Raw genomic sequence first — 22,813 nt, 5'->3', positions numbered from 1 at the left:
AATGCAAGCAAAAATAATCTGTGGTTAACAATCTGGGCACTCCCAGCTCAAACGCATTGCGCCTGTTCAAACTAAACAACAACAGACAACTTGAAAAAGAGCCTTCCCACTACAGGCTTTTATTTGCAATTCATCTTCATTAGGACAGGGATCTCTCATCTTTATGTTTATGTGGGTGGTTTCCCCTCCCTGGCAGTTACAAGCCCTGCTAAAACAAGGCAGATTTATAGGTAGTCTTTGCTCTAATTTTCTGCAGATTTCTGCGGAGGCATGTTATTGTACGGCAGGACAGCAGCGAATTAGTCGAGGAGCTCTAACAGGGCGCCCGATGTTTGGAGGATGAGGACGGTTCAATCAACCCTTGCGGCAGATGCTGGTGACACGGACGGGATGGTGCACGCTAACCTCGTTATTACGCATTCTTGGGGTCGGGCTCGGTAATTCGGGCAGAATAGCTGCAGTCGCAGCCATGCGTGCGACTCGCAAGCGCTGCGCCCCCTCTAAAGAAAAGCTCCGTCACTCATGCCTAAACATGCCGCTTGTGTCCTAGAAAAAAGGGCACTTGCTCCTCTGGGCAAAAAGTAAACTTCAACAAACTTGCCTTCAACGTGTCTCTAATTTTAAGTATTAATGTAAGATGCTTAAAATTACCCCTTCTCCCCCTGACAATGTCTATTTCCAACACATACAGTAATTTATTTCTAAAAATATTTCTGCTGGGACATCACCACTAAGTATGAAGGGGTTCCAGGAATATCTGGGATCCCTCTGCAGGGGTATCTGCCCCGTTTCGTGCACTCCTGGCGTACTGATCTGCAGAGGTACAACTGGCGTGACGGCTCCTGCCCGAAGTGCAGCTGCCCATTCTAGAAAGTTGCATCCAAACACCGAGGCGCGGGGCGGAGAAACAGTCAGAGCTGGAACAAATCTCACCGGGCACTCACCGCACGGCGCCTGCTTGAGCACACCAGGTCTCCCAGGCCTGCGAGGGCGTGGGAGCTTGGATGAATATTTCAGCACAGGCTTCAGCACTCATGTTCAGGTGGGCCATACGCTGCATTTATCCTCCCGCTCAGTGTTTCCTATTAGTTTGCTCTAGGAGCCTCCACGCTTAAACTTCACTTAACCCTCCCAAATGCTCCTCAGAAGCCCAAACGCGCTCCCCTGACGAGGCACAGGGACACCGGGGGAATCGGCGCATCCGACTGTGGCCCTGTGCAAACAGCACTCCATCAAGTTTTACTGCCCAGGTGTAGTTACACGGGGGAGCTGTTCTGGAGAAAGTCTGCTCCTAGCAAGGAGTGACTTTGTAAAATAGTTTTTAATGAAGCAATTTATTTTTATACGTTTCAAGGATCATTTGCTATTAAAACCTCTTTTAGAAAGTCTCACCGGTTGGTATCTGTCATTTATTCTCTAAATTTTGTCTTTAGCTTTATTGGTATTAATCACTAATGGAGAGTAGAGAATGTTTCCACAGTGTATGAAGTTACCTTCTCTTAAACCAAACAATATGGGGATTAAACTGTAGATGAGGGGAAAAAAATCTTTCTCTTGAGATAGAGAATGTGATGGAATGAAAATAAAACAGAAAAATGCACTTTACCACCCAGAGGGGAAGCCGTTTGGGGAAATGATTTGGCATCAGTGCTTTCACAGTATGGACATTTCCTGTATAGCAAGGCATGCTTCCAAGCCTTAAACAGGCCGATAAAGTTAAAAGCAAATCAGCACTCTCAGTATGCTATAGGTGTCGAGAGGCGCTAAGTCGGGGCTCCATTGGTAGTTATTTATTTGCATTACCACAGCATCTACAAGCCCTGGTCCCAGACTTGAACCCCACCGTGCCAGAGGTTGTACCCGCACAGAGGGAAGAGCCAGGCCTAGAGCCTGTAATTCAAGTACGGGATAAACAGGAGAGTCAGGCTGGTGGGAAAGCACAAAACGACCCAAGTATTTCAATCAACAAGCTGTCAAAATTCTCCGTGCAGTTCATAAAGGATTTGAAAGGGAATCACAAAGTCTTTCAGACGGTGGTAAGGGAGAGGTCCTCCGTAGCATGGGAGTCCTGCACCGCTGACGGGCGTCCTTTACGCCGCAGGGGGAGGCCTTGGCGGACGGCTAACGCCTATGTCAGAGCAATGTTAGTTTAGCAGAGCAACACACGCTTGCCCCGTCCCCACTGACGACCCCCCGCTAATCGTCAGGACCTTTCCCGCACTGCGGGGCACGTCTGCCTGCCACGCGCGAAGCCAGGGCAGACGGGGCCGCAGGCTGCTGGGGAACGAACCTCCTCCCGCGGCCCCTTCTTGCTGCGCAAAGGGATTCACCCAAACACTCAACCCCGAGCGCTGGCTCGGTAACATTAGAAAAGCGAGGTCCTGCGCCTTCGCTAATCCCCCAGTCGTGCTTTCACAAACACGGACAATGCGAGGCAGGGATGGAAAACTACTAACAAACTCCTTCTGCAAATAACACCTCCGGCAGCACAGTGCACCCCTGAACGCCTCCCCTCCACCGCGCACTGCCCGCGGGGGTGCAGCCACGCGGCCGCACCGGATTAGCGGGGTGCTCCCCCCGGGGCCGAGGCACGGGGACCTGGCCCCCCCAGGGTCTCCACCACGCGAGCGCCAGAGCTCCTCCTCGTGCCCCCTCCCCAGCACCCCCTGCCCTCCCGCCTCCAGCGGCCACCGCCGCCGCTCGGTGCCTGGCTCAAGCGACCTGCAAGGGGTAAGGCGCCCTCCTCCCCCCTCGCTCCTTCATGAGCGCTACCGGATCAAAAGACAAAAAGTTCAAGATAAGCCTTTTTATTTTAAACCATTTGGACCAAAAACGTTTGCCCTAGAGAGCAACCTTGGATATGTCTCCCTACGTCTCCCTCCTGAGCCCACCACGACTTCTCGCTAGGGAGGACTGGCGTGCTGTTGCCTGCTGCTAATGGCCGGATCCTGCATGATGCTAGGTCATTGCCATTAAAAGTGGGGCACCTCCAACTCCCAGCTTTGTATCAGCTTGTTTGGGGGTAATTTTGTTTTGCTGCCTTTTAAGCAGAGAGCTGTACTAGAGGAAAACACGGCCAACAGGAGCCTGTGGACCTCGCTTCAAAGGGAGGCGAACGCCCATCCACCAAGGGGAATGGTTTCCTTCGCACCCCAGTGGCATCAGCTGACACTTTGCTCTGAACATGCTTTTATGTTTGAGTAATTGCACACACTGTTCTTAATCCTCAAATTATTTCTGTAGACTTGCATTCATTTACATTGTAAGATTACAATTTGAGACAAATTATGCTCCAAAAGCTAATAACATCCCACCTAAAATTAATTCTGAAAAAGCAAAATTTTCTGTTGAAAACTTATTTCAACTCCGCAAGTAGAGCTTTTTCTTTACCAGTAGTTAAAAGGAAAGAAAACTGGAACTGCTTAAGCCCAAGCAAACCAAGCTTCGAGCCTGACGAATCACTTCCACATTTCAGTGTTACCAAAAATCTCCCCCCAGCTCTAACGACAGTAATACTCAGGGCAAAGGCAAAGCGGAGTCGTACTGCCCAGCGGCGGCAGGGGGACGAGGCGGGAGGCGACAGCGAGAGGCAGCCCGGGCTCCCGGCAGCAGAGTCGGGGCCCTGCGGCCTCCTCCCACCACCTTCTTCCCAAACGGCTTCAACTTGCCCCACAGCACGCGTTCAAAAGACGCGCGTTCGCTAACGCCAGCGGCCGCCGCTGGTCCGGCCGGTGGGCTGCCCGCAGCCGGCTGCCCGGGCGCTCGCACGGGGCGACGCGGGACAGCAGCGAGCCGCGGGCTCATCTCTGGCAGCCGCTCAAGCGCTCGGCTGGGGGCAGCGCCGGCTCCTTCGAGGTCCCTAACAGCAGCATCTTGCCCGACCTGGCTGCTATTTCGGCCCGCGCCGGTTAACCCGCCGCTCGGAACGGGGCATTAAGCCACTCTGAGCGCAGAGCTCGGATTCGGGCCTCCCCCTCGCCCTTAAAAAAATAAATAAAAAAATAAAGCCCTACTATTTAAAACCAATCAGTCTCTCAAAATCCCTGCCAAATACCTGTTTGTGCCATGAGCAAATAATTACTTTTCTACAAGGAAGAAAGTATTAATTAAGAGCATTCGTCAGACTCCTATTCTGCAGGGTTTATCTGGCCCAGGTGTCAGCCAGAGGTGAGAGACGGATTAGTGCACAATCACGGGCTTTCTCAGCCAAACCCCCTCCTTGCGCTTAGCTGCTGATAATGACGTTGTCACCAAAGGAAAGAGTTTAAGAGTTTTAATTGAGTTTAATTGCTTGGAAACTCCTGAAAAAATGGGCCAGTTTGGTTGTAGCATAAAAATAATAATAATAAAAAAGCACAGACACAAATGGCTGGGCCACATGTTCAGACAAGGACGGCGGGCGAGAATAATCATTCTGTGGCTCTCACGTCTTACACCTTCATCAGAATTTGAGACCTGAACAAGGCTCCTCCATAGAAATGTAAAATTAGCTGTGCGCATCAGTTCTAGTTCAAGCAAGCCCCTGTCTACTTGAGGAGGAGAACGCATTTAGCTCCTTTACTAGAGTGGCTTAGTTTGCATTTTTTTCATCTTTTTCACTCGAGCCCGAGCCGGCTTCCCAGCGCTCGCCAGGGAGGGGAGGGGGCAGCTGCGACAACGGCTGCTTGAGGCTCCCAAGGAGCTCAGGCGCTGAAACCTGTTTTCAAAGGCGACCCGCTTAAGTGACCACACTTCAAGCGTTTTGAGAGAGGACTGTCCCTTTTCAAATAGTATAACCCAGCTTTCTCGTTCTCAGGCTCTAAACTTTTTTCTGGAAAAAAATGAAGACATACTGTTTTACCTAAATATTGAAGTTTTCAGGTTTATCAGACAATCTACTCAATCTGAGTGAACGTATAGCCTCTACAGCATCACAGTGTGGACTTTTCCTGACAAGTCTGCGCCGGACAGAGAAAAGACTTTTTAAGCTGCCTCTTCACCTTCCCCAGGACCGTGATGGGGAGGCATTTCCGCTGCGGGGCTGCTTGCTGCCTGCTGAAGGGCTCTACCTTTACGTGCACCTATCTGTTCAAAAGCAGCTGGTGACAGAGCCTCGGAGAACCTGCTGGCAGGCGAACGGGCACGCCAGGCACGAACGCCTCGCGTCGGGAAGCACGCGGAGGTCGCGAGGGCTCCCCTCCCTCCGCACACAAACGATGCTTTGGGACAAGCAGCAGGAACTGCCCGAATTTATCCAGCAGCTGAACCCGTGAGCTCTGAAACGGATCCCAGCCCTGTGGGGATACAGCACTTACTTAAATACTCGATAAAAGCCCAGCCATGGTGCTTGAGTACAAGTGGAACTTATTTTTATAAAGTAATATGAAAGGTTCATGCTCCAAAGTCCATAAATACTTTCAAAAAAAGAAAAAAAGGCGGGAGGGGGGAAATCTAATCTAAATGCACCTTTTCACCCCCTTCCCCTGCTCCCAGGAAAATCATTTCTCTACATAAGCTCTTGATAGTAGCATGAAAAACACCAAGCGCCCAGAAGGCTTGGTGCAAACGCGTCACGGCGTGCAACACAACCACGCATTTTGCACAGCAGCTTCCTAACACAAGTTGTGCCCATCTTAAAATTTCTTTCCCTTAAAAGTCACGATTTGGTGACCCAGCGTTGCTTCGGACATGTACGTTATGTCAGAAAGAATCTTTTAATGCTTCCCGATGCCACGCGGGCGCTTCGCGCCGAAAGCCCCGGGCTCACCTAAGCGGGGCGATGAGAGGGCGCAGCCGTGGGAGCGCCGAGTGCCGAGCGCCTCCCGGCCCGCACCCGCCTTCGCTGCTGCTGCTGCTTCTCATCAGCCTCTACAAATGATAAACACAGATGTTTGCTGCCGAAATACACGCTTGAAATAATCAAACGGCTGGAATTATTTACTCCCCTCTCCCCAATAATGAACTAATAATTGATATAGCAGCATGTCTAAAGTAACAGACTGTTTTATTACCTGCAGTGATTGAGTGCTTTTTTAATTTAACTTAAAAAGGCATTAAATACAAGGTTTAGCCTCCAGTGGGCAAAAAAATCTCCAACTTCCTCAGAAAATCCCTTCCAAATTGTATTCATCTTGACTTAATCCATGATCTACTGAGTGAATTAGGCTCTATTTGTTTTGAAAATCTATTTTATGGCGTTCCAAGGCCTGTGTTTTCCTTCGGAAGGGCTTACGCTGCCTTTCTGCCCAGGCCGCCTGCTCGCAGCCCTCAGCCCGCGCCTCGGCAGGGCTTCAGCGTCCCAAGGTGCCCCACACATCTGACTAGCAAAATGTAAATAAACACAGCTGAGCCAGGAAGAAATTGGAAGGTTTTCTCATTAAAGAAATAAAATAAACAGATGTCCTTAAGCACTTTGGCTCATGTTTGTCAAAGGAACGGAAAACTCTCAGATGTTTGACCAGTGGTAGTGATATAAGGCCACAACTCAAGCGAGGGAAGAAGAAAAGAGACGCCCCGGCACTTGGAATTAGCTAATAGTTCTCGAGGGAGGGCACGTTCGATCTGAACCTTAGCAACTTCTACAAATAGTTTTTAACAGCCGAGCAATAAAATGGGTTTTTATGCCGTCTCAGTTTGTAAAGTAGTAAAGGACAGAGTGGGCCATTAGAAGCATGAATCACCCTCAGGTTTGATTAAATCCCCGGGGTGTTTCAGTCAGGTACCGGCTCGCTCTGCAGTCCTGGGAGAGAACAAAGCAGGGAAAAGCAGGAGCTACTTGGAGCATTCAGCAACAGTAAGGAAAACAAAACAAACAAACAAACAAAAATCAATCCTGGGATTTTAAAAGCATCTCAAGTACAGCCAAGCAGGAACTTTTCGATGGTTTTTTTTTTTTTTTTTAATTGAAAATGTAATTCAGTTAAAGGAAAATCGGTGAGAATCTATAACTGCCAGCCAAACTTCTGCGGGAGATGGTTTCTTACATCCACAACATCATTTCTGGCAGGAACGAGACAGGCCAGTTTGCAGCGCGCTGATGTGCACTGCTATGATATTTGCGTGAAACACTGGAAAGGGGTGTTCGGGTCCTGTCCTTGCCTGGGCCAAGTGGCAGCTTTAGCCACCCTGTCCCTAGTATGTCTAAAATATCTTGAGGCCTGACCATCCTTGGAAACCCCTGTCCTCATGTGCCTGGGCTGCTGCAGAGGCGGGCCTGCTTGCACTGGAGTAAACCTAATGCAATTAGAAATTTTGAAATACAATTAAAAAATTAAAATAAATAAATAAATAAATATAATAAGATATGGTCATCTTAAACAAATAGCCTCGATAGTGGTCAAGCAAGCGCACAGCAGCTCTGCTGCCAACAGCAAGTCCCAGCCGAGACAAGCCGGAGCAGCCGCTCGAGGCAAGTGTCCGCACCGGCAAGGCTCACAGAGACACGGTGCAATATAGCCAGGTGGAAAATCTTTCAGTTAAGCTAACTAGTATTTGGAATATGACTTTGCATGGCCCTCATTTAAAACTGGGCTATAGAGTATTATATTAGTTTTTATGGTGTTTTCTTTTTCTTAAATTCAAGTCAATGCAAGATGCTGAATGATCTCAGAAGGTGCTATGCATTGAAAGGGGAATTTTGGAGATCATAATCCTGGGTATGAACATGCATTGTCAAAGGGCTGATAAAGATCCCACGCAATTCAAGTGTTTAGACTGACCTCCATATTCAGTTCTTTAATTCAGCGCTAAAATTAAATCCCTTCCATTTGGTTCCAGGATTTTACAGTAACTGTTTCATGGAAACATGAATTGTCACTCTAGATTTTACTTCAGTCACAATTCAGTTTGACACTAAAGTCCTGGGGCCAAGTTTTGCCCAGAAGCGTAACAACACAGAATGAACCAATGTACATGCTGGGGAAGTACTGAGAAAAGTACAAAATACGGGGAAAAGCTATTAGCTTCACACACATCTCTTGGCAAGGGAAAACAACACACCTGGTGCCCCCTTTCTTCTCCATATTACTCCTTTAAAAAGCATGAGACTGAATCTCCTAAATTTCCTTGACTGAAAGAGATGCAGAAATATTTTTTAAATGCTTTGACAACAAAGATTACAGAACAAGCTTGCAAATTGCTCAAGAGTCAGGGAAAGGGGAAGAGACTCAAGATTTTCTTTGGCACGGGAGTGCTTGCAATCTCTCTTTATTGTGTCTGAAGTTAATACCATCAAAAAAGTCCTTCTGTGCTGCGCCTAGCTGTTTCAAACAAATGGCCCAAGCCCCTTGACGTTCGCCCCGCTCCTGTGAAACCCTAGCAGCGCTACAGTGCATTTTGACCCGTTTTTCCCATTGTGTTTCATTCGCGATTTTGCATGCGGCTCTTTGCAGACACGGCAAGGATTGCAGTCATCTCCCCCTTGAATGGGAGCTCTATTATGCACAGCTCAGGGGATTAGAAGGGCTGGGGGGACAGTACATTAAGCCGTAATAATGGTCTATGTCTTTCGTGGTCTCTAGGCACAGGGTAAATATTCTGCACCCATATGGTGATGGGAAGCCTGCAGAACAGGTTTCTAAACCCTCCTGAACATAATATCCAGGGCTAATTAGATATGGGACTTCCCCCCCCCCCCCCTTTTCTTTGTCAGAGGGCCTCCTGCCGAGCAACGAAGGGGTGGGGAGATTTCGCCTGGCCCGACAGCTCGGCTGCCCCGGCCAGCTCGAGTGTGACATGGGGCATTCGGGCAGGTCTGTGGCCACCGCAGGGGAGCAAGTGGCGAGGTGAAACCGCGGGCCGCTCTGTCTGCTGCTGCAAGGGTCGTACTGTGGGGGCTGCATGGCAAAGGCAGTAGGACCCGGCGTAGGAGCACTGGGCAAGTCCCCTGGATAGAGCAAACAGGGCAGAGGGACTAAAAGGAGTGACCCAGGTCGGGCCATTAATTCATGCATCAACCTTGAGTAAGTCTTGTGCTTTAACTTCTATGAATGCTGTGTGCAAAGTATTTTCTTAATACCTGAGCTGAACTGTCCATGCCCTGAGGAGCCCACAACCTCTAGCAAGGACAAGGTTGGTGTCAGAGGTTTCCCTGTGGACAGTTTCAGACCAGAACTAAAGCATGAAACTCACATGAAATCTGGTCAGAAAACACCCACTGGAGCATTTGACTATAGCTGATAATCCTTTTGTGAGTTTTTCCTGGCCTTTTTTCCTTTTTCCCCCCAAAGCAAGGCTTTTTGGACAGCTCCCTATTACCACAACCACTGAGGAAGGGACAACAGGCAGAAGCTTTGAGATTTTGTAGCTGAAGAACCCAGTCCCAAATCTCTGAAGCCACAGTTACTGTTCCTCTTCCCTCTCTCTCCTCTGCCCAGAAAAATCACACTAGAAACATTCAGCTTTATCAACTTTGCAGCCTGGTTTGCTGAGTGGCTGCACGGCGGCTACGCCAGTGCAACGGAGAGGATGATGCAGGGACGCTAGTGTTCACTGGAGGAATAGTGAAGATCATATAAGCTGGCACTTCTGAAGGAACACGCATGGAACCAAGACCTCCACGTGTGAGATTTAATTCAAAGTGCCTGCTTGTCTAAGTAGAGATGTGTGAATCCATTATGGAAAAAAAAAGTATGAATTTTAGGCTCTGATATTAAGACTTTACTTTGAGATTAACACTTCCTATACTACTCAAGTAAGAAATTCTGAAACTCTGTGAAGCTCTGGCTCACGGCTTCACCTATACTTGATAATTCAGCTCACTTCAACATTTCTGAATTGTGTTTACTATGTAATGGTTCCCAGGGCAGCCTGCCTGAGCGGGCTCTATTTCCCTCTTGGTTTAAGGGCTGCTCCAAAGCCCGCTGAAACCTCAGGTTGTCTTTGGATCAAGCTGTTAGTCTATAATACTTTCATAACACAACCATTTCCCTTATAGAAAAGGCCCAAGGAATTTAATACTGATAAAACAAATGAAGGAGTACGAAAAATCCTTCTATAGAAGTTTCTCCAAAAAGCCTGTTGTAACTTAGTAGAAAAGGTGATCCGTTCAAAAAAACAAAACAAAACAAAACAAAAAAACCCCAAACCTTGTTTGTACCATTCTTTACATTTGTATAAAGGAAGCAGCCAAAAGAAGTTTGTTGTTTCTTAGCTCTGAAAGCCTCCCAGAGCAGACAAACCCCGAGTTTCCATTTTCCCCTCTCACGGGTCCCTAAGGCGGCAGCTCCCGCAGCGCCTGGCCTCAGCCCGACTCGGCTCTCCGGCGCGGGGATGGGAATTCCCCACATGCCAGCTGCGGCCTCCGCTCAGCCCAGCAACGCCCACGTAGCAGCTCTACATTGCACAGGTTTATGTTTCCCAATCCTGCCTAATTCCTGCTATCTTTTGCAGGCAGCTAGGTTTGAGCTTGCACACATATACCTCAGACCGTCTCGGGCGCGATGTTCCCTGGGAAAAGTAACTGCTTCAATTACCCTGGACAACACAGGTCTGAGCAAATCCCTGCTTGGAAACACATGCCTAGTTTTCCGAGGGTGCTGCTGGAAGTGCTAGCAGCCTTCCCAGTGCTGCAGTAGACTTCCACACCACAAACACCATTTTATATCCTTTACAACCACGCACATCTAACAGCAAACAATAAATCTATCTTACTAATTACACATTCAGCTTGTTATAACCATCGTAAAACAAGTACAGCTGGGAAAGCCATGAAATGATGTCAAACCATATTTCTACTTTCTCGAGAGAAGCAGGCTTATTTTCCAGTCTCCTGATGAAGCTGACTGTTCAAAGCCATGTGTGGAAACAGCTGCCAAATAGGTCATCCACCTTTAATTAGGTAATGATATTGTCTTTTTTCCTACCCATTTAAAAGTATTTGACATTCCGTAACTCAAAGTGACTTAAGTGTTTATCGTAAAAAAACTGCCTTAGGAAGAAACTGAAGCACACGGCACTAAATCCGAGTGCCAGCCTTTCCTCCTTAGCAGCCGAGTTCAGCCTGTTCAGCCACAGCGAGCCGCCTAACCCCCCCGACTGCCAGCCTTCCCCAGGGGCGGCCGAGGTACGGGTGTCTAAAGGCACGCTTCCTAAATCCGCTCGAAAACGAGGGCTCCAGCAGTCCCGTGGGAAGAAGCGCCGCTATTCCTCCTGGCAACCTGGGCTGACCAGCACAAAAGCTCTCCGAAAAACAGTTGTCTGAGATTCTTATGAAATGACTGGTCTAACAAAAAATCACGTTACCTCACTCAGGCTAGAGTTACCGCGCTCCGGCTGCCGGATAAGCTCTTCCTTAGAGAAGAGCGAGCGTGTGAGAACATCCCGGTGTCCCACCTAGCAGCCCTCGAACAATACCAGCTTTTGAAAAACAAGGGGCTACTTGCGGCATGAAAGGGAAGTAAATTAAATTTTCACATGTTAGGAGGAAATACCACAGGACATATTTACATGAATGTGTCTGCCTAAAATTGGCAGCATCTGTTTGAAAAGCTGCCTTATTAGCTGCCCCCACAGTTCCCGATGCAATTTGGCTGGACAAGCGGTAATGTTAAAAAAAGACAAATCAAATTTTACCTTCCCGTATCTGGATGCAAAGGTTCCCGTGAGTAAGGAGTGAAAAATAATTATCGTCTCATCCAAGTCCCACACAAACACACGCTGCGATGAAAGACGGGGTGGGAAAAAAAGAAACACAGTCACGCACTAAGCATTTGCAGGAATTGGTTCAGTCAGGAAATACGCGTTACTGGACTAGAGCTTTCCGAGGCATCGAACCCACCGGGAGCCCGAGCAGAGCCGCGTCCTGCGAGCGGGACGAATAAAAGCCGAGGCGTCGCGGCCCGGGCTGCCGCCCCAACCACCGCGCGGCTCCCCGGGGGGACACAACGGCGGCCCGAGAGCGCCCAGGGGAGGGAAAATAACCCACAGGCGACAAACCGCCCGAGAAAACCGCCACAGAAACCGAACAATTATTCTGGTTTCAAAAGTTCGACCAGCCGCGTTCGTAGGCCCCAGCTGCACAAGCGGCTTCGTTCTGGCGCCGAGGACGCGCCGGGCCGAGCGCGGCTTATTTCCTCCTTGCGGCGCCAGGTTCCCTTTGCCGGATTTACCGCGGGGACGTACGCCGGCCTCATTACCTCGATCTCGTTGTCCGCCGTAGGGGAAGGATCGCTGCTTCTTTTTGAGCGGGCTCGGACCTTGCCGTCCGCCCCTCTGTGGTGCCGCTCTGCCTCTATGTCTTTGGCCGGCGTCGTCGCGTATTCCCCTGTTGCCAAGACAGGAACGCCACCGCGGGCCTCACTTTCCGTTGTACCGTTACAGTCAAAGCAGGAAGCGTCTCAGCGGAGAGCAACAGAAACGTAACGAAAACGCCCACCGGAAAACTCACTCGATTCACGCCAACGGACGTCGTTAGAGAAACCACTCCGAGTGGCTGTTTGTTCGTTTTCATTCATTTCATCTAATTTTTCATTTCAAACGTTTGTGTTACCATAATTTCAAAAGCGGCCAAGATTACACATATAGATAATTTTAAAATGGATGTGTCACGTAAAAAAAGTCATCGTATTTTTCCTTTAAAAGAAGCATCTTTCTGAATTTTACTCTCCCCTCTCCACCTCTCCAAGAGAGAAATTAGAAAGACAGTAGAAAAGGATACTAGGACCTCTTCAATTTTTGTAAAAAAACAATTTTTTAAATTTTATGAATGTTCATGATTAAAAAGATATTTTCAATCTCAACTTCTATTTAAAAATACCTAACTAGCCAGTTTTAGCCCTAATTAACCATTTCACAGAGGACAGTAGTCTAGAAAGAACTGAAAAGAAACAAAGGTGAAGTTCCTTGTATAAAGTATCTGTTTTGATTGGCTTGAGTTTCACAAACCTGTCCAGATTTCACTTACCTTACACCACAAATCCCTTTCGAACATATTTTTCTTTTCGCTTTGCTAAGTTGCGGCCTCCCAAGCTTCCTAGAACAGCCACATACCTCTTCAGAAAAGCTTGGGTTGGGGCTAAGACTCCCATTTGAAATCACCTTTTCTCAAAAAGGCTGAGATAAGATCTCAAGAACAGAAAATCCTCCAACTGCTTTTAGAGCAATCTGCGATCCTTTCTTTTTAAAAACCAATATTAGTTTATTTTTCTTTCAGAGTAACCACAGATGTTCAGATTTGTTCCATAAGTCAGCAGACCTGCAATGGGCATATACCGTGCTCATCCGCAAATTATGTGGTGTTTTACATAAATGTTGCTGCATGCCAATGAAAACTTCAGTAGGGAAATGATATATGAAGGCTGCGTTTGAACAGTACATAGGGGGATAATAATCCATCAGTAATTCCATAAACTGTTTAAGCCTTGAGACTCTCAGGAACTAAGCACTCAGAGTCCAGAAATTTTGAAGGTATGGGTGCTTTTCTGCGTGGAATTCATACCGAACTTTCAACTTAGACTGTGGTTTTTTTGTTTTGTTTTGTTTTTTGAGAAAGGTTTTCTCTTCATGTACTTATTTATGAATGCATACACTACAGGTAGTTGTTAGAGGTGAACATAAATCTTGATGGAGATGTGGGCTACAAAGTCAGCAAACGGTGACACCTGGGGCTTTTTCAGAGCACGGCCACTTGTTTTGAGCTCCTCATTGCTACACACAGTACTGATCTAGTTTTTATAAGTAATTATTTTATCTTTCTGTACTACCTTTAAATAGAGGAGATCAAACCATGCACGCTCATGGAAACAACACAGGTTGGTCTTCGAGAGCTTGTATTTTCTAACCTCTTCCCTAAACTTTGTGTAGTGCTGCGTGAGCAGAACTGTTAAGTGTCAGTAATAAGACTTAGCTGGGAAATTTGGTTTATCTGGGTAAATACTTATAAAAATCCAACAAATATAAAAATACATACAAAAATCCAACAGAAAACATAAGAGGCACCTACCAGAGAGCGATTCTGTGCTCTGGCTGGTGATATTGTGAGACGAGTCCTGCAGTGAGTAAGTGGACGTGGGGATGGCTGATGGGCTGATGCTGTTTGCCGACACGTAAGGAGAGTTGTAGGAAGAGCTGTAATACTGAGAGTACTGGCTCTGAGGAAAGCTTGGGTAGGATGAGTATTCCTTCAGGGAAAAAAGAAACACATACCTTCTGCATATCACAGTTTTCATCTTATAAATAAATGCACCAGGCACTGCACACAGCAAGGCAGAGTTATCTAAGCACACAGCAAGTCAAGACTGAGGAACACTTTCGCTAAAGGACCGTGTTTTAGTCACTTTGGAAATTACATTTCTGCTTCTCCCAAACACACTCCTGCTTTATTAAGATCAGCTGAATCAACAAGAGGTCAAAAATCAGGAAAGTCCTGTTTTTTCTGTAAGATTTTATTTATCACCGCTGACGCATTTGGTATTACAGGGTTCAACAATTTTATATAGGAGCCAAGTAAGGTTGTATGTTGAGAAGGGCAGCAGTGGAACATGCAGTCTCCACAACAACAGTATACCTGAGAAACTAGAAAACCGGAATGAATAACTGGGTGAGGTAAGGAGCAAAATGGGCTGCATTTTCCCATGATCAGCAACATTTTCTGATCAGCTGTTTGAATGGGTTACAAAAATGAAAAAATAAATATAATAATTGTTTTGCAGAAATGTTCATGCTTGAGATTTTCCAGCTAGCTCAGCAACAACTAAATGCCTGAATGAGCGTCCTTGCCTATAGAAATATGAACTAATAACAAGAGGTGCGAATGATCTTGGAGAGCTGAAGAGCAGTAGTAGAATCAACTCAAAAAAGGGCATCGCGATACCCTTTGTCTTGATTTTAAGGATCCCAAATGAGCTTCATACCATTCTCTCCATCTGTTCTTTTTTGTGAGAAGGACCCTGAATAGATTAGAAACTTCTCTCCAGCCAAGTGAAATATAAAGTTTAATTTCTTTTGTTTGTTTTTGTTTACAACTCCTGCTCTAGTCCACCTATTTGCTTTTACACATAGCAGTATTCACGCTGTAGGGATTGTTTTTCAACAAAAGTGCTTTTTTAAAAAAATGTTAATTTCTGGTATTAAATACATGCTAGCCAGAAAGACCCCTTTCTCCTTAACTGTTTACATCTTAGGCTGTGACACCGCTATTTCATTAACTCTCAATCACCAGAGAGCTTTCTGGAGACGATGGGAAATTTCTGATAGTTGTGAGATGGCACGAGAAGGATGAAACTCTTGGCGCTACTGTGCAGCGATGCGGCAGAGATTGCCAGCGGCACCATCCTCCCTCCCTCCCTGAAAATAAGTGACAGGGTTGCCAGCACTAAGTGCCGAGCCATACCTGATGCACAGCGCCGAATCCTGCAGAATTTGCAAGGCCATTGGCTCCTTGGTAAATCCCCGTCGTGCCTAAGAGAAAGAATATCACACTCAAACTACACCAGGAATCAAAGTAACACTATATATTCATAAAAAGAGTTGACAACAGTAGGTGAAGTATTTGTACCCTAGAAAAAAAACCTGTTTCACGTGACAAATATAGACTATGAGGATTTGGAGCTATTACTGAAGTCTGCTTAAAATTATTCAAAGACAACCATTACATACACTAAAAAAAAAAAAAAATTATGGAGCTGGGAAACAAAACTGGAAAACAAGGATTCAAACCGAATTTAAAGTTCAGGGCCTTCCTCTTTCCTGTAAACAATGGAACAGGCTTTTTTGTTCTTCTCATGTTGGAAAACCCCACAGATTGCATATCCAAGTGCACACGTACAGTCACGCACAGGTATGTCCTGGGATCTGTCCTGGTGGACCAGGCACATGTGAATTCTAGAAAGTTGTTTGAAAACTTGTTCCCCAGTGTTGGTATCCCAAAGATAAGAATGATATTGCTGAGGTTTCTGGGCCAGCAGGGAGAGAAAGCATTGCTTCATCCCATGATATGAGAAAGGGAAAGCACTTGACTCCTCTTAACTAAAGCAGCCGATGTCCAGCCAGGCCTCCTTCGCTGGGGCAAACATTACTGCAGACACAGGGATTTTTTGGGTGGAGAAGGAAGAGTCTAGAAAAGATCTATAGGGACAGTCCTCCTTTACCTCCCACCAGGGAAGCGGTGGGAGAGGTCGGGGCTTCTCATTGCCCAGATCCAGCACCACTGGCAAGTGCTAGCCTTAACTCAACTCCAGTCTTTGCCGTTTCCCATTTCCAAATCTCCCCCTTCCCACGGGCAGGGACCTGCCTCTGGAATGGATGCGGTGCAATGCTAAACTACACCAGAAGTTTTCTTCCAGGGTTTGCACAGCGCTTGCTCTGAGGGCTGCCGCTCGAACGGGAGGGGAAAGCTGGGCTATGTCTGCAGCCAACGGGCTCTGGAGGGTGCTCTGACTTGCTGCTTCCCCAGCTAAACACAGCAAAAGAGGTTTTTTGGGGCTGTGTGGCCACGGCGGGCTCTCGCATGGGCTCTGCTTCCATGCACTCTTGGACTGAGCCCTAATCAGGCACGCAGGAGCCTTTTTTTCCTCTCTGCTTTCTTACCGCTTTTGAGCAGAGCTGCTTTAGCCAGATGCCTATCTCAGTGCCTTCACATGGCATCCTTCCCCCAAGACTTGCTTGCTTGTTTTTATTTTGAGACACCAGATTAGCTTGGGAACGGGCAGCTGAACAAACTCTGCTCTGCCAAGTGTGGCTACAAAGCACGCGCAGCCAGCAATAAACCACATGCCCAGAGGGAATGAGGAGGAGGAGGAGGACGCTGCCCTCCAGACCGAATCTGCTGCCACATGCAGCCCTTCCAAGAGCGGGGACAGGGGAGGGAATGGAGGGGACACGAGGGGGGACAGGTATCCAAGCCAAAGAAGCCCTCATGGGCACAGCTCACTCCGCAATGGAGCTGAGCCACAGCAGGTGGGCACAGGCGGTTTGTCCTCCTCTTTCTACCCCAAAACGTAGTCCTAGAAGGAGAGCCTGTGTGGCAGCCAACCCCTCCAGGCAGCCTATGCTAGCCTCCCCATTTCTGCACCTTTTTTTTTTCCTCCAAAAAGTGACTCAGATGCAGCAGGATGAACACGTTTCTGCAGTAATTGCGCATTTCTCACCACGGTGAAGGGGAGGAGCAGAGCCCCGCTGCTTACGGGCACAAACAACTTTTGCAGCACGCGCAGCAGCTCTTGTACACCCGCGCTCCAAACAACACAGGGGAATTTCTGATCTTCCCAAACTGTCGTTTAGAAACAATCCATCATCCTTTATTAAAGCTGTCAAGAGGGGGGTGAGTTACCTCAAGGGACTCACGCTTTATGTGTAAATTGTGATGAGAACATGTTTATTGCTGTGCTACCTGTACACGACACTGCAGCTTCCCATTTTCCAAATGATTTGAGATAATTATATATAAAAAAAGAAGAGACCTGCAATATTGGAATGAACTTGCACTGAACTTTGCACCAGCTGCATGATGCATTTTACACTGCGGTTTTGCAGAATATTTTTGCAGAGACTCCCCCATGCGAGCGTGTCCACAGAGGGTCTCCCCGCCGGCCTCTCCAGCACGGTTCCCTCTGCCCAGGCAACTGTGGTGAGGAGACAAAACTCCTATTTTTTTACCCATATATTTAAATACTGGTGAAACAGGTATTTCTGAAACCTTAAATTCAGAGTAGGCAMAGGTACAGATTTTGGCAACGCAGGTTTTTCAGATACATACTATCTCCTGTCACTGCGTCCTAATCCAGCAGGAATATTTAGCCTGGAGAAAGGACCTGGCAGAGGTGACCACCTGCTGTCGGCAGCTTGAGCAAGACGCAGCACTAAACACACATCCACCAGGCTACCCATCCGGGGTGCTGAGCGGGATGCGACCCAGCAATCACACTCTGAAACACATTCCCAACGAGCTGAGCCTCTGCTGTCAAAATTGAGATCAAACACAGTCACCTTTCTCCCCCCTACAGCACTGCATTGGGGAAGGCAACCCCCAGGGAGGAGCTCCAGAGCTGCTGCTAAGCTCCGTATTTCTCTTGTTAGCACTTGTTACGGCAGAACAGATACAGATAAGGACACTCTGGAAAACCAAGCAAAGCTACTAAAAAGTCAGAATTTCTGCCCAGATGAATAAGGATGAAAAGTTAGGAGAAAAAGAAATCACTTACCCACATGGAGCAGGAAGTTCTGAGAGACTCGGACTCAGAAATATTTCATTTTAACTATGTTCAACATTAGCCTTTGTCTCAGGGACTACAGCTGTCTCATGGGGACTGTAGTTCAGGCCCACTTCCACAGTACAAGCTAGGCTTCCCGGAGAGCCCGCTTTTCCGACGATGCACAAGCAGTTCAAATGGAAGGAAAACAAACAAGCACCACAGCAGCTGAAGACACAGGGAAAAACCTCCCTCTTTGTCCACAGAAGAGCAGAAGACGCTAGTTACCATTTCTGTGAGCCGCCTCTCAGAATTCAGCAGCTCAGAACGCATCAGAACTGGCCCCAAATGTTTCCTTTTTTCAGTAACATAATGAATTCAGCTGCATGAAATTTCAGTTCTGCATAAGTAAATTCTACACTCAAGAAATGCTGGAAAATTATCAACAGCTCTCTAATATTGCCATTATTGATTTATGCCTATTCCCCACAGCTGCTTCCAACCATTTATCCACTCATTTCAAATGCTTTCCCAGGTAATAGCACTTACTGTAATAATCAGAGATGGCCTTGAATGACACGAGAAAAGCAGTGGTCATACGAAATGGGGCAGCGCTAGGAAGCCTCTGGATGAGCGATGTACATGCCCCCCTCTCATTTCTGAATGGATACTGCCCATTTCCATAGGACTTTTGCTTTCACCCACATTGGCGTTGCTTCCTGGACTCTGAAAACAGCACACTACCCCAAGCTGCAGCCGCTTTTTACATTCATTCTACTGTGGAGGGGTGAGCAAGCGATTTGTTTCCATCTATCTTGGTAGCGCAGTGTCAAGCAATTGCATTCAAACTTCTACTTGCAAATCAGAAAAAACCCTAGGATCTCTCCCTTTGGATCTTCTCCATATGGAATACGGTTCACATCTGTGTTCAATCAAACCAGTTGCTAAATGTCACAATGCCCTCATTCACAGGTAGCTTAAAGAACATTTAGCTGGTAATAAAACAATCTGGATTCTAGAGAAGAATAACTCTTCAGATGTACAGCACTGTAAATGTTCCTGTAAAGAATATATATCACAAACACACTTGCATGCATAAAGGCCTTGCATATGCTGTACATACTCAGTGCCACAGCTTTTCCCTGCTAAGCAGATGTAGCCCTTCTCTGAGTGTCTAAGGGCAACATTTAAAGAGAAAATTTTGTGAGCTGATTGATGTTATATTCCTGTTCTTCATAACAGATGGATTTCATTTGCTATTTTTCCCTTATCCCCTTTTTTAGTTCAAACATTTTGTAATCTATGCCGCGATGAAGGACAGTTTCAATGGTGTGGGAACCGGACTGTGGTCCTGCAAAACCTTTCATGCCAATTTCTCCTTCCTCTCAGTTTCTCTATTTCTCTCTTTCCATCACTGCAATAACAGGCTGCATTTTTCCCCCCCTCTTTTCAGAGAAGTAAAGAAAATAAAAGAAAGGATATTTTCAGTATCTTCAGGACTAAGCTTTGGCATTGCCAAAAAGAGTTTTCTTTCAGCAGCAGCTTGTGAATGCAAAGTGCATCAAAGGAACATCAGTGTCTTGAGGAGCTGTGGTTATGGAGATAGGATGGACCTGTGCTATAGTTCAGATCAGTCTCGTAGGAAGCTCTGAAAATTAGGTCTGTGCCCTTCCTTGCATTTCACAGGTCAGAGAGTATCTGTCATCAGAAAGGTCTCAGTCTCCTGTGCTGCTCAAAAAGAATAAACTGCTATACTGAGAAGAACAGACAGTTGGTATTTTCATTACAATATTTAATGAAATACTCAAGAATCAGAGGAGGAGGTAGCCAGGTCTCAACAGGGTTGGACAGCAGGGCACTTTCATAGCCACTTGGATAGCCAGCAGCAACTGAGAGCCCAAGAACACCCAGAAGATGGAAAGCTGGGCTGAGGCTAGGGAATTCAGTGGGTGACTACCACGGGCACTTCGGAACATGCCTGAAATAAAACAGTGAAGCTATGACCCAGGTGTTTCTTCTAACCTGTAGATGAATCATACAGTGGTTCCAGTGAGAGTTCTCTCGAAGGATTATTTGATCACTTAGCACTAATAAAATAAATGCCTACAGGGTTCAGTTGAATTGCCTGGTATTTTATAAGACTGCCTATAATGGCTTGTATATTCTTACATTAGCAAGCTGTTCCTACAGGAAATAATGTTGACTATGAGTGATGCAAGGAAAGGCCCCAGTCTAACTCCCAGCAGAGTGTGCATTACTCTACACTATGAACAACATCTGGCTGAAGACTTGCATGGTCATTCAAAAGGCTCTTTGCAGTGCTTTAGCTCTCTGACAAGCTAATGTTTCCTGCAGTAAATATTGCGTTCTTCAAGCTGCTACTTTTTTAGCTAGAGGTTAAGCACTCATCAAAACTACCTCCCACCAGCTATACTCCAGTGCCTTGTAAGGTTCCAAATCCTACAACATCTGCCTGCATTTATTGGGCAAGAAAACTCATAAAATGTTGCATGGCTGTCAGCTGTGGAGGTATTTCAAGACTATCTGACCTGTTAAAGAAGAAGAAAAACTCAACCCATATGTACATTGCGGCATATTGCTCAACTGTTTGCCATTAGGCATAATGAACCCTTCTCCAAAACCAGTCTTGTATTTCTGTCTGGAAGGGCTCAGACAGGGAAGAGCACACTATATTAACCCAGATAAAAAGGGTGGCTCTGCAGTGTTATGGCATTTGACATCAGCAGCGTCTATTAACGCATATTGCTCCCAGAAGCATATGAACCCCTCCTGTAGATAATACTCCCTGATGTTACCCATTTAAAATATGTCCATTGGTCTCCCACTGCAATCCCATTCAGTCCTGCTAGCCTGACCAGGTGTTTGTGGGTATTTTGAATGGTGATATAAAACACATTTCACGGCACAATTTTTCTGAGCCAAAGCTCTTCCACTGCCGCCTGCTCCTGGGAGTACTCAACCCACAGAGCCTCAAAGAGCTTTAACAAGTGATGACCGGAGCAGTTGGAAGGGCCTGGCTTTTACCATCCTTTTGAGCCTGGTCACCTGTACAGCTTGATGCAGCTCAACAGTGGTGTTGAAAGCGCTGGGATGGTTTACATTCACTCTCAGGATCTGAGCCCTGGGAAAGCGTTTCTGTTTTATTATTTCTGAGAAAGTGTTCCTTTTAACCACTCCTGTCAAAGGATGCTGCAGCTATAGATGGAAACCACACCGGATTGCCTTTAAAAACAAATTGCAAGGAAACATTTTGGGCCGAAAAGTGAACGTTACAAGAAAAATGTAGTTTGTTTCTGTACAGTGCCTTGTTGACAAAACGATCAGCAAACCTGACTTTACTTGGGAGGCTCCATGGAGACGTAAAGAATCCTCCAGCTGCCGTTTCACCTGGACACCTTCACCCGTCAGACCCACTGACAGGTAACAGGACATGGTGAAGGCAAGTTGGATTTGCCACCTTCTGTGCTGTCTCATACTTACTGATTAAGAGATTCCAGTTCCCAGGTCAGCATTAAAACCTAACTAGCCCTATAACTTCTGCTGTCATGCACTTCCAGGGGTCGGAAACCTGGTCTGTGCCTACCCATGTATTTAGCAATTCCCTTGCCCTTGAGCAAGGAGGATCTCTAAATACAAAGGCAGGGGATAAGAGGCAAGAGAGAGGGCAATACACCTCCACTCTTTGACCCATCACTGTGGAGCAAGCTAACTCTCTGCTGAAAACTTTCTGGACCCAGACGATTGCCCCAAGCCTTTTCTTGCCCCTCCAGGCATTGCCTCAGTGCTGCAGTGCCTCCAGGCAAAAAAAGAGCGGCCAATAGTGGGTGTTCAGAGAAAGGTGTAAGAGCAGGACAAGAGAGCGCTTTCCCCTGGTTCACCTTCTCAGCTCCCATTAGTCTGCCACTTGGAGACTTCCTAAGCCAAGTTTACATCCTCATCTTTGTCTTTAATAACTCTCAATGGTCTCTTCAGACAGCGCAGGTATTCTCGCAGTTCTAAATGTCATAGTGTTTGCAGAAGTTTCAGTGTTTAAACCTTGCCAATATAAATACAAACTGCCTACAAACTATATACAAAAAGCCATGCAAGAGCGTTACCCGATGCTAGCACATCAGCTAAGAAACTCCTGATTTGCATGGCCTGTGCTAACTGAGACAGGGTCAGACCTTACTTGTACACAAACACTATCACAACCTTTGATCGTATGACTGTATTCTACTTTTTCCACCAGATCATTATCTCATGCAGTGCCTGGAAATGAGACTCAAAAAAACCAAGTACAAAGACTGCACCGCACCAAGAATCTGACATTTCCTAACTTTCAAGTGCTTGACTATGCAGGGTATGTTTCTTGATGTAGATTTTTATACGTAATTTTATACTAGCTCTTCTATTGCCTTCTAGACATTTTCAAGAAAGCATTATTAGGTATACCAAATCAATTATTCAGTGAAGCTCCTGTAACATTTTAGCATATTCTGTGCCAGCTTCATTTTAAGCTGAATTACCAAAATCAAGCTGATAATTTCCCTAGCTGTTACCATCCTTCATTGCTTTTTCTACCACCTACAAAAGTGATAAAAATAAAATCACCGAAAATCCCCCAAACATCTCTGCAACATGACTGTTTTCTACACTGATGTTACATCTATATGAAAGAGAATAATAGAGAATTTTAAAACTTGATG

General features: G+C 46.5%; 1 protein-coding gene across 2 annotated transcripts in view; it reads right to left on the bottom strand.

Moving 5' to 3' along the window:
• The window catches only part of EYA2 (EYA transcriptional coactivator and phosphatase 2), a 58,445-nt gene that overhangs the window by 18,471 nt on the left and 17,161 nt on the right, over positions 1–22,813 (bottom strand). For both annotated transcript variants that reach the window (XM_026057611.1, XM_026057602.1), the window contains 4 exons: positions 15,308–15,375; positions 13,919–14,096; positions 12,114–12,241; positions 11,551–11,634 (listed from right to left, as the gene is read on the bottom strand). In XM_026057611.1, coding sequence (XP_025913396.1) covers positions 11,551–11,634; positions 12,114–12,241; positions 13,919–14,096; positions 15,308–15,375 — 458 coding nt within the window. The remainder of the gene's footprint in view (positions 1–11,550; positions 11,635–12,113; positions 12,242–13,918; positions 14,097–15,307; positions 15,376–22,813) is intronic.

This window comes from Apteryx rowi, unplaced genomic scaffold (genome assembly GCF_003343035.1).
Source record: "Apteryx rowi isolate R43461 unplaced genomic scaffold, aptRow1 scaffold_0, whole genome shotgun sequence".
In the NCBI taxonomy this organism is placed as follows: Eukaryota; Metazoa; Chordata; class Aves; order Apterygiformes; family Apterygidae; genus Apteryx; species Apteryx rowi.
The sequence above is the reverse complement of the archived record's forward strand: the minus strand, read 5'-3'. Positions and strand labels throughout refer to the sequence as shown.